This window comes from Esox lucius, chromosome 7 (assembly GCF_011004845.1).
Source record: "Esox lucius isolate fEsoLuc1 chromosome 7, fEsoLuc1.pri, whole genome shotgun sequence".
In the NCBI taxonomy this organism is placed as follows: domain Eukaryota; kingdom Metazoa; phylum Chordata; class Actinopteri; order Esociformes; family Esocidae; genus Esox; species Esox lucius.
In genome coordinates, this window is record NC_047575.1 from 29,499,816 (window position 1) to 29,511,582 (window position 11,767).

The window sequence follows — 11,767 nt, forward strand, 5'->3', positions numbered from 1 at the left end:
ATATTTGAGAGAAAAATTTTGTTTTACAATTTCAACTGGACTGAAATTACCCTGCATAATCCTGACCTAATGCTTGTCATACCATGCAGCATACCGTCATTAGACTGTTACCATGAATTACACCTAGTCAAACTGCTAACTTCAGTCTTCGAGTTTGGGGCCAGCCAACTGTAAGTCAATATATTGGAATGTATGGATAGATTGATCTAGCCTACAGTGAGGATATAGGACCTATTGATCGCTACAACCCTTCCTGAAGTCGTGTCCTCTGCTGTTTTATGACGTCTCTCTCTACAAGCATGAGACACTTTGTGACGTCTACCGAGTTCGGGGAGGCGTGTGTTGCATTCTAGTTGAACAAAATCAAACACCCACTCTCGTTTATTCTTCAACACACTGGAGAGAGGGGGAATACAAAATCGGTCTACAGGCTTTGATTCCCGATGTATTTGTGTGTTAGGCAAGTTGTTCGCTGCATATAGGGCAATTTTTTTTTTTCATAATTTATTATATTAGCTTGTTCTTCTGGTCTAATGCTGTCACTTCTGATGGACTGCAAAACCAGCTCCTTATTTAATTGAAAGTTGAAGTGTTTCAAGGTATTGAATGGAAAACCGTGCTCAATAAGAATAATATTTTTTTAAACAAGTTTAACAACGTTATAAGATTACCTACTGTTGCATCCGCGGTAGACAACTTTTCAGCATCGCCACATTATCGTCTGCTGTGTAGATCGTAGTCTTCTCCGCCACCGCCGCCACACCGCCATCATGCCTAGCATGCGACAGTCGTACACCGTGACCGTGCCAGAGGAGTCGCCGGTCACCGCTTTCCCTTTCCTAAAGACAGACCTGCGCAAGAAGAGCAGCACTCCAATGTCACGCTCTATGTTGGTGTCCACATTTGTGGGTCTGCTAATCAATCAAGCCAAGGTGAGAGCGCCTATTCTGTCTTCAAAGCCGTATTCATTTCAGGCTGCCTAGGCTATGTGGAGTGCCCATACATATTACTTGTTATGCTATCATGGGCCGATTTGATATTTATATTAATTTGTTTCATTTACACCAACAACATGAAATGTTGGCAGGTTAACGTAGGCTACTTACATAATACTGTCTATCATATCCAGGCTGTCAGTAACATATTAGGCTTCATATGTTATGAAATTGCTTTTAAAGATAGAGCCTTGTAAACTGCTTGCTCCGTGTCAGAACTTGAGTCGTGGCTGGTCCGTTCTTAATATTGATTTGCCAACAACAAAAATTAAGTTATGATAGGCCTGGCTTATCGTTTTCAGTAAGTGAGACGTTATTAACATTTGTGATATAGCTCAGAATTTAACTTTTGAGTGGTTGAATGTTGTAGTCTAATCCTAGGCCAGTTTAGGCTCAGATGTTGTTTTGTTGAAAAATGTGGATCGAAGTAGGTTGTGACAGCATTCAATAGACATATAAATAATTGTAATCTTTTTGGAATAGTTTCACGTAATGTGAAACAGCTGTCTGTCTGCCTTCGTTTCACTATACTGTAACCTCGCGCAGCTGATTTGATTACATAATCTTGGATTCGGCAGAGCTCGAAGCGTCTGTGTTGGGTAGGAGTGCGTGCTCGGTTGGCCATGATTCACAAGTATTTACCTTCTTGCGTTCCAGCTGTTCCCTTTTGGCCTAATGCAAACAATTAATACTGAAGTCTACCTTTACCTTCTGAAGCCAGATGACTAAGTAAACACTGCACAATACTTAGAAATGTTTGTTGATTTAAAAAATATATAATTTATGTCTAAATGTCTTAAAGACCTGTAAAATACACCCTTAGCAAAATCTGACCGGAAAGTGATAGCTGGGACTGTATATATCAAGAGATAGAGTGTGAGTGATTTTTGCCCTTAGGTTTATAATGTTGCATGGACATTGGAGATCTGATCCTGAATTAACACTCAAAAGTTTTATGAATATGAGCCTAAAAATCATTACATTATCCCCCTATTGGACAAACAGGCTCCCAGTGGACTGTTGCTGCCTGTCAAACACTCCTTTTATCATTGAGACATCACAATGAAACACTGAACCCACCACCATTCATACTTAGTGCCCTCAGTGGCTTCCGCTTTTACCTTGAAAGTCAACCTGAGCAGTAGTACACACAAAGAACACTGTTTTACCTCACCATGTGCCCTGGTTGAGGGACAAAAGCCCTATCAGCACCTATGGGCAAAGATAATCCGATTTTACTATTGTTTTCTTATTATACCTCCAGAATGTTAAGGTCATCTAGAACACCATCTAGGCTGTGTAACTAACAGTCAGCATGCGACATTGTGTAACAATGTTGTACGAATACAAAGAATGTCTTGTGGAATGTCTCGCTTCATCTCATGTGGGTGATTCTTTGTTGTGATAGGGTTCTTAGAATGGGCTGACAGCCTAAAGATATGGATGTCCTTTACAAGCATGTTTAGAGAGCAGAATGTCCCTCACTCTGCACTATAACCTTGATAACCATGGCATAACCATAGAACAACATTATCTCTACTAAAACCATTTTATCAATGGTTGTAATACATTATCAGTGGTTTATCGGCCCACAGTGTGACTGGTCCACTTAATGTATGTGTGAGTGAGTGTGTGATTGAGCCATGAAGCTTGGTGTGTGTGTGCGCTTGCCCCAGTCAGAGCAGTTTCCGGGCCGCACAGTAAGGCTGGAACACAATGTTCTACACATTTTCACACTGTATACCTGTGCCAACCAATGAGAGATCTGCTTACTCAGAGCAGACATGCCGTCAGCCAATCTGGAGCTTTATTGTTGTGATGGAGCCAACAAATCAAACTTCTCCAGAGGTCTCTACTCAATATTCACCGACACAGAGTTGCAGGGTCTTGGCTATTTCTACCTAAGATGTGAGATATTGGCCAGTGTCTCAGACTATAAGGTCCATCTCAATGGGTCCAAGGCAGGCTGGACCCAGACACTTTCTCTGACTGACCATGTGCAGCAGCACAGTCTCTACCCACCACACACTCCAGCTCAATGAGATTGACTAGAGACAGTTTTCTAACAGTGGAAAGTGAACCATGAGTAGCATGAGGCATTTGGCACCTGCCTGGGTGTGAGAACTGATACAGTGGTGCTACGTACTGGCCAGTATGTGGAGTGGTTTGGGGGTTGGTTTGGAGGGATGGGACCGTCACAGTCAGATGTTTTTTCATCATTCACTGTGTGTGTGTGTGTGTGTGTGTGTGTGTGTGCGTGTGTGTGTGTTTATGGTTTGTCAGGACAGGTGTGCACTTTTGTTTTAGGCTACAGTGCTTCCTTGACTACCCCTGTTCTGTGCAGTGCGCACATGCTTTTGTCACACAATCAATAAAATATATTCAGATATTGTTTTATTGATAGAGGACGCTAGTCCCAAAGTGGATATTATAAGAGTATGAGGTCATTGATTACAGAATGTTGTTCAAGACTTTCAAACATTCACAGATAACCACCAATAATAATATAAGAGCAGAGGTGGATAGAGGGTGCAACAGAGGAAATGTTAGTTGGCTCTTCATAGCCAGACATGAGAGGTTGAGACTGCAGGACCCTAACAAAGAGACTGAGAGAAACTCACAGCTAGACCTGACAGTGAGACCCAACCAAAGCATTGCTACCCTAGCCTGAACAGAGTACACAGTGGCAGACTACCTGGCCACTTTGACCCAAAACTAAGAAAAACCTTGACTGTGTAAAGGTGAGCTTGTGCTTGCTATCGAGAGAGGCCGTAGGCAAACCTGCCTCTGGAGAGAACACAATCTATTTGCACACTGCCCAGAAAATGAGGAGTAAATGGAACCATAATTCTTAATCTGTATGACCATATTATCCATACCTTGGATAGGATAACATCCACAAAGAAATTGAAAATTAATCAAACAATGATAACCAACCTTACTGTGTGTAAAAATGTTTGTGCCCCCTTTTGAATTTCCTGCTTAAATGGTAAAACAATAAAACACAGACTGATCTTCATCAAAGTCATGATAATAGATAAGCAGATAAAAATGCAACAAAAATGTTTTACTAAAAAGTTATGTCGCTGTTGACCACATTGATCAAACATAAACAGCATAAGCTTGAAAAAGTATGTGAACCTCTGTGATAATGACTTCTTCCAAAGTAGGTAACTGAGGTAGGTGGTCCAATCAATGAGGTGACATTCAGGTGTGGATTTGAGGTGTCCTGTCATATAAAACCTCACAAAGTTTAGTTGACAACAAAGTGGAATATGGCCCGGTCAAAATAAATTTCAGAAGACCCCTGGGGTGGAGTTGGTTGCAAAATTTTAATTAAAAAAAGGCTACAAAAACCTTTACAAAGATTTATCCCTTCCTCAGTCTGTGGTCAGACTACTGCAAGAAACATTTGCTTGAGATGTCTGCTGCGAAAGGAAGTTGCACCAATTAGAAAAATCATGGTTCATATACTTTTTCCTGCCTACAGTGCTGGTCTTTGTGTTTAATGGTGACATGTAAAAATACACCTTTTTGTACTGTGTCTATTGTTATGACTTAGATGAAGATCAGACTTTATTCTAGGAAACATTAATGCCGGTATGCAGGTAATTCATTCAGTCCACAAACCATTTCTCAGAAGTTTCTCAGAACTCACTTAATGTGCAATCACAGCAGCAAGAGGTGTGACCTTGAGAGGGAAAAAAGGAGAATTAAAGGGAGCTTGTACAAGACCACACAATTCCCCAGATATAACCAACTGACCCTAGGCCCTGGTCACATCCAGCAGGCTACTGCTGCATAGATCCTGGGGAACACTGCAGGCCTGTCCAACAATGCCTCTGGACACAGGCCACCCACGCAGGACCTGAACCCACTCCCTCTGACAAGCCCCCCCCCCCACCATGGACAGACCACTAACTGCCCCTCTGTAGTCAGGGCCCGCTGCGCTGTATATTGAGCCCGCAGGCACGTGAGTCTGACTCCAGCTCGGTCAGCTGGGCTGTCAGGCGGGTTCTGCCCGTACACCAGTGAGGTGATACATTTGTCAGCAGATGCAGTGGCGCGTTGCATTCCTTCCCACATGCTACTCTTTCACCCAGTTAAGGGAGGGACTACCAGTACCTTCTGTGCCAGGCTCTCTGAGGGTGAGAGGTGGCCAAAATTGCCTTGGCTCAATTGTAATTAATGCTATGTCAGGGAATATTCTGTCCCTGGGATTCCAGACAGGAGGCTTTCACATTACCCTCCTTAATCTGAAATAGTTTAGCTAGAACGCACGCGTCTATAACACTTATGTCACTTCTAAGAGTTTGTCTACTCAACTTAAACCAAGTATAGCACTGTGTTATGCACCAGCGTTTAATATATTTCAACAGGTATTGCTAGATTAGCTTGGGAAGCACCTTTGCCTAGTAAAACACCTATTCCAAGATTCAAGGAAGATCATATCCACACATTCTGGTCCGATTATGGCCTCAGTGTTGAGTAATATTTACTGTATACAAAATGTTGCATAATGTAGAGGCATATACAGGGCACCTTTTAGAGACCAGTGCACCTTTTTCTTTCCTTTCCAAAAAAGTAGAAAAGGAAGGTTTTGAGTGAGGAATAGAAGGGTTAAAATTAAAAGACCACTGCAAATTGAATACTTCTGTTCCTCACTCAAAACCTTCCTTTTCAACTTTTTTGGAAAGGAAAGAAAAAGTTGCAGTGGTCTCTTCATTTTTTCCGGAGCTGTAGTCTATACAGGACAGACACAGTAGGCCTATGGAACCTTGGTGGAGTCCACCAATGTTAGACTCAGGGCATAGATGCACTATATATTGCATTAGCATCTGCTACAACTCAAATCCACCAAAATCAAAGTTTTTCCAATCCAACGACTGAATAAACGCGTCATCCATCGAGAACTGAACCTCAGCGATTCATGAAGCTTGGACGCTGGCATTGGGTATGAAGCAATGCGTGTTGTATAACATTGCCATCATTCAAAATTCCTTACTGGTGGATGGCAATGCTGACGCTAGATGGCTGTAGTCTAGCTACGGTTGGAATTATGTTTTACCTGGTTTAAGAAGGACTTCCTCCCAGCCATGTGTCTTAAAGCTGTTATTGTCCTAACCTGAAGTCTGTACGACTGTGCTCTTAACCCAAATCTCTCTGTCTTTCTCTCAACAGAACTCTAAGAGTCCCCAAGGTTTGGTGGGACTGAGGAACCTTGGTAACACAGTGAGTAAAACATTACCTCAGTCACTTACCATTATCTCAGTCACTAACCATTACCTTGATCACTAACCATTACATCAGTCGCTACCTAATACCACAGTCACTAACATTACCTTAGTCACTAACATTACCTTAGTCACTAACATTACCTCAGTCACTAACATTACCTCAGTCACTAACCATTACCTTAGTCACTAACCATTACCTTAGTCACTTACCATTACCTTAGTCACTTACCATTCATTACCTTAGTCATTAACATTACCTCAGTCACCGACCATAACCCCAGTCACTAACCATTACCTCAGTCACTAATCATTACCTCAGTCACTAACCATTACCTCAGTCACTAACCGGCACCTCAGTCACTAACCAGTACCTCAGTCACTAACCAGTACCTCAGTGACTAACCAATTCCTCAGTGACTAACCAATTCCTCAGTCACTAACCATTACCTCAGTCACTAACATTACCTTAGTCACTAACATTACCTTAGTCACTAACGTTACCTCAGTCACTGACACATTCATCGGTTTTTACCCACGTCTCATCGGGTTTGACTGATGTCTACTTTTGTGAATGTCTTTCCTTGTCACTGAACTGTGTGATAAATCCCCCCTCTGTTTCTTGGTGTAGTGTTTCATGAACTCCATACTGCAGTGTCTGAGCAACACTCCTGACTTAAGGGACTACTGTCTGATGAATGTACACCGTACCGACATTAACAACAACTGCAGGTCCCAGTCTGCTCTCATGGAAGGTAAGACACCCAGACAGAGATGGTTGACATTTCATCAGTAACAGTTAGTCTGAGGGCTCAAACAGGGTCCCATTTTCTTTCTCCCTCACTGCCTCTCATCCTTTTCATTCTCCTTTTCTCTTTGTTTCGACATCTCACAGAGTTCGCCAAACTCACTCAGACTCTATGGACGTCAGTCAGCAGTGAGCCCATCAGTCCTTCAGATTTTAAGTTCCAGATCCAGAGATATGCACCCAAATTTGTGGGATACAAGTAAGTCTGTGTAGTCGTGTTAGTAAAACAGAATAGTTTTTTTTGCTTTCACATGTATGTACATTTTCTTTTTGAATCCTTATTGTGTGGTTGAGTTGAGATAACAAATTTTTGAAAGTTGCATCTCTCTTTGTCTTTTTCTTTGTCTCTTATGTTTCATCCTCCAGTCAACAAGATGCTCAGGAGTTCCTGCGTTTCTTGTTGGATGGCCTCCACAATGAGGTCAACAGAGTCACAGTGCAGCCCAGGGTCCCACCCGAGGACATTGACCACCTCCCGTAAGTCTCAGACCCCTAGCGCCAACCCTGTGAAAATAAAGCATGTTCATTAGCTTTGACAGCTTTGACACAGAAAACCATCATCTGGGTTTCTTGTAAGAATTCCAAGTGGCCCCTGCCTGTTTTAGTTAATGTTTTGTGCCTAATGAAAGCGACTCATATTCTCCTAGGAGGAGACATGCTTAGACATGCCTTTTAATGATAGGGCCGTTTACTGCCTAATGAGTTAGGTTTTATTGGTTTAGCGCTGTTTACCAAAACTGGACACCTTATACACGATGTGAATCAGAGTGGCGTGCGTCTGTCCCACGCACAGCTAGTTTGTCAACTGAACCGGCATCTTAATTTGTCTCCTCCACAGTGACAGTGAGAAAGGGAAGAGAATGTGGAAGAAGTACTTAGAGAGAGAGAACAGCAAAGTGGTCGGTAAGTGACTGAGGTTTTTGTGTCCCTGTGTTTGATCCATGTTTAGGTGTCTGCATTCGTGTGTGATTGTGTTTGTGTGATGTTCAGTGTGTGTAATCAATGTTTGTGTATTTTCCGGTTCAGATCTGTTTGTTGGCCAACTGAAGAGCTCTCTGACCTGCAATGATTGTGGCTACTGCTCAACTGTGTTCGATCCATTCTGGGACCTGTCACTACCCATCGCTAACGTTAGTGTATACACACACACAAACAGACACGCACAGACACACACACACACGCACACAGGCACACACAAGCAGTGAACACTGTGTTTGACTGAGGTTATTTGTGTTCTCAGAAAGGTTCAGAGGAAGTGAATCTGACAGATTGCATGCGACTCTTTACCAAAGAAGATGTACTGGATGGAGATGAGAAACCGGTATGTGAGTACTGCTGTTGTGTGAGTCTGTGTTTCAATGTCACGGTCAGTTTCTACATGTAATGACACCCTCTCCACGACTTCTCCAGACGTGCCACAGGTGTAAAGCCAGAAGGAAATGCACTAAGAAATTCACCATCCAGAAGTTCCCACAGGTCCTTGTGCTTCGTATCCTTTCTTCTCTATTTATTTATCCAAAATGAGTTCCACCCAAAATTAGTCATAGTAGTACAGTAGTACTATGTGTGTGTTAGAGTATGCATGCTTTGATGTCATTATTTGTGACAAAATGTGCTATAATCCAATACAGTTCAATGTAAACCAGTAGACATCCCCATCTTCTTGAAAAGAAATTCATTGTTTCTTTCAGACTAGAAGTTAAGTCACCGTCCATTCATTTCTTTTTGGTTTTGTGTGCTTTCTAAAGGTGCTACTACGCTACTGTATGTGTTGGTGTCTGTGCTTTGGTACTAGCTGTAGTATCCTATAAGTAGCATTGTTTTTAGGTGTGCTTGAACTGTGTGCTTGTCCTTAACTGAGCCCTTCTCCCAGACCTTAAACGCTTCTCAGAGAACCGTTTTCAAAGTAGTAAACTCTCTACCTATGTCAACTTCCCTCTCAAAGAGCTGGACATGAGTGAATTTGCCTCAGACACAAACAGTAAGTAGTGTAACCTCTCAGCCCCTCAACCTAGCCCCCCCCCCCCCAAACACACACACGCTCGCTGATGTACACACACAACAACAACATCTAGAGAGAGCGCTCTGTCTCCCGCAACTTTTTTATTTTAAGTGCTTTTAGGGTCATTAATGAAGAGTATTGTAGTCGGGACACAAACAAGCAGACACAACACACACACACACTGCACATGTGAACTGGCTAGCTATGTGTGAACTTTATGGATAATATGCCACCTCTTTTCAATTCAGCCTTAAAACTGACACAGTTTTATATAATGATGGGGAACTATTGACTTTGAAAGCCTGAGTGATTTCAATGACACCACTACTCCCTGACTGTCTGTGTGTTTGTTTGTAGTGAACACAGTGTACAATCTGTATGCCGTGTCCAACCACTCGGGGAACACTCTGGGTGGCCACTACACAGCGTACTGCAGGAACCCGTCCCTGGGGGAGTGGTACAGTTACAACGACTCCAGGTGTGTGATGACATCTTCATCTCCCCACCACACGTTTTCATCCAGAACCACTTACAGTAGGGAGTTAATGCATGCCCCCCCCCCCCCCAAGGGACTCCAATCCACAACCCTGACATGTGGCAAGTGCCACACTCAACCAGTTGAGCTATACAGCACCTCATACATGCCCCTGAACTCCCTCACGCTACCACTAGGGGTAGTCTGCCTTTCTCTTTCGTCTATCGATCTACAGTGTGTGTGTGTGTGTGTGTCTCTACCTACATAGCCATGTTATCTCTATGTGCTCCTTCCAGGGTAAGCCCCATGTCGTCCAGCCAGGTCCGCAGCAGTGACGCATATGTGCTCTTCTATGAGCTGGCATCCTCCTCTCATTCACGCCTATGAAGCTACTTATCATGGACATATGGGCTCCACAACGCCTGGCAGCAACTACATAGGACAACATAGCAGTACGTAGCAACTGGATTGGCCGAGTAGGCCTGTGTCTGGTCGGATAGTTGATATTTGAGCTTTGCTCAGTGGATTACATGCTGTATAGCGGATTCAAAATGGATTCAGCTACTGCACTGCCTGGATACAAACACTGACTTGAGGTTTTCCTGCAGCACTTCTTCTAAGGACATTGGGAAGAGTGTTGGAACAGCTAAAAAACATGTCCACTGAATGTCAGAATTTTTTTTGGGGATGTTACATTTGACAGTCTGAATGAGCAGGACAGTGAGCAGGTGTCTGTGTGTGTGTGAGTATGTGTGTGTGTGTGTGTGTGTGTGGATGCATGTGTGTGTGTGTGTGTGTGGGTGCATGTGTGAGTGTGTGTGGGTGCATGTGTGAGTGTTGGTGCATGTGTGTGAGTGAGTGTGTGTGTGTGTGAGAGAGAGTTAGCATGTATGTGGCTGTGTGTGCAGTCACCCTGCAGACCGTAAATAACTGTATATCTTTCTATGCACGAGAACAAGGACTCTATGAGCCCAAAGTGGGGTTGTGTAACTTACTCAAAGGACACAACCAACAAATTAAATACTTTATTGCATTAACCTTCCGTGCTGTAAATTATTACATTTAAACTTGATGTCACCAGCTGTGACTGTAGAGATGGATGGATCTCTAGCACTCTCTGGCGGTTGGCTGTTGTTACACTTACACTTGAAGAAAGAGGGCCACTTTGGGACGTTGTGCTCGGAGTGTAGGGTTGGCACACCCTCATCTCCTCAGACTTTCAATTGAACTGTGCGCGCGCGCGTGTGTGTGTGTGTGTGTGTGTGTGTGTAAAGGTGAAAGAGACCAAGAGAGGAGTTAATCTCCAACTCTAAACATAAGGTGAACAAATCAAGCAATGGCGCAGTGATTGGGAGAGAAATTACATTTCTATGTTTTTATAACTTTTCCATATTTTATTTTTTTATTTATAAACCAACATGGTGACTGTACTGTGGTGCAAATCATATCAGTGTTTTTGCAGAATATGGCAACATATCGACTCTTGAAACAAAGTGACTTTCTGATGTAAAAAAATCTGATTCTGTATTAAATGTCTAGAAGTGAATAGGAGTACTTAAAAATATTAAATAAACTGTTCTTAGAAAATGTCCTCACTTTTCAGTTTGTGTTTGTAAAATGCTTATCATATTTATGAGAAATATCTTTAGATAGTCCCTGACCTGGGTCTTTGATATGGGTTTGTGTTCCATTTGAACTCCTTATTTGAACTCAAATACTTAAAGCCTGCCTAAGGAGAAACAGGTTTTGGCAGGGTTTGCAGCACATGTTTGGGGATCATTTAATACAGCTATTCATATTAATCTTAAATCATATTTAAAACTACCAGAAATGGGCAAAATTCCAAAACATGATAAAAAATTCAAAAGTAACATAAAGACCAAAGTATCAAAATGTAAGTACAGTAGTATTTTCTACATGCATTTCCATTACAGAACCCCTTGTAAATGGAAGATCACCCATTCTTAGATGTGGCCTTAGTTTCTCCTACTGTGTTTATTGAAAAATAATTTGTGACATTTTTGGAAATATGATTTGTGACATTGGTTGAACATTTTGTTGATATAATTTACCTTGACTACAATGCTTTAACAAAATGCCACAGGTATGACAATTTTTACTGCTGAAATTGCATTGATAATTGGTATGTAATTACAACCCCATTTACAAAAATGTGGGGAAGCTGTGTAAAATGCTAATAAAGACACAATGCAATATGCAAATCATTCATCCCTATATTTCATTGAAAATAGT

At 42.2% G+C, this 11,767-nt stretch overlaps 1 protein-coding gene across 2 annotated transcripts; it reads left to right on the top strand.

Moving 5' to 3' along the window:
• Nucleotides 1–386: 386 nt before the first annotated feature.
• On the top strand, nt 387–11,105 carry LOC105010739 (ubiquitin carboxyl-terminal hydrolase 2-like). 2 transcript variants are annotated; one of them, XM_010870294.3, is made up of 12 exons: nt 387–932; nt 6,177–6,227; nt 6,861–6,984; nt 7,125–7,236; nt 7,404–7,514; nt 7,876–7,940; nt 8,064–8,167; nt 8,278–8,358; nt 8,448–8,526; nt 8,911–9,018; nt 9,397–9,517; nt 9,811–11,105. In XM_010870294.3, the coding sequence occupies exons 1-12, from the start codon at nt 771–773 to the stop codon at nt 9,899–9,901; spliced, it is 1,209 nt and encodes a 402-aa protein (XP_010868596.1). In that variant the 5' UTR covers nt 387–770; the 3' UTR covers nt 9,902–11,105. The 2 variants fall into 2 exon arrangements, with proteins under 2 accessions (XP_010868596.1, XP_010868597.1); XM_010870295.3 differs by lacking the exon at nt 387–932 and adding an exon at nt 5,666–5,949.
• The last annotated feature ends 662 nt before the right edge of the window (nt 11,106–11,767 follow it).

Bases quoted from the DNA above. Each gene is read 5' to 3' on its own strand.
- LOC105010739 (XM_010870294.3), top strand. From the start codon at position 771: ATGCCTAGCATGCGACAGTCGTACACCGTGACCGTGCCAGAGGAGTCG. The intron at 6,228-6,860 runs GTGAGTAAAACA...TTCTTGGTGTAG, and splicing joins TGAGGAACCTTGGTAACACA to TGTTTCATGAACTCCATACT. The intron at 9,019-9,396 runs GTAAGTAGTGTA...GTTTGTTTGTAG, and splicing joins ATTTGCCTCAGACACAAACA to TGAACACAGTGTACAATCTG.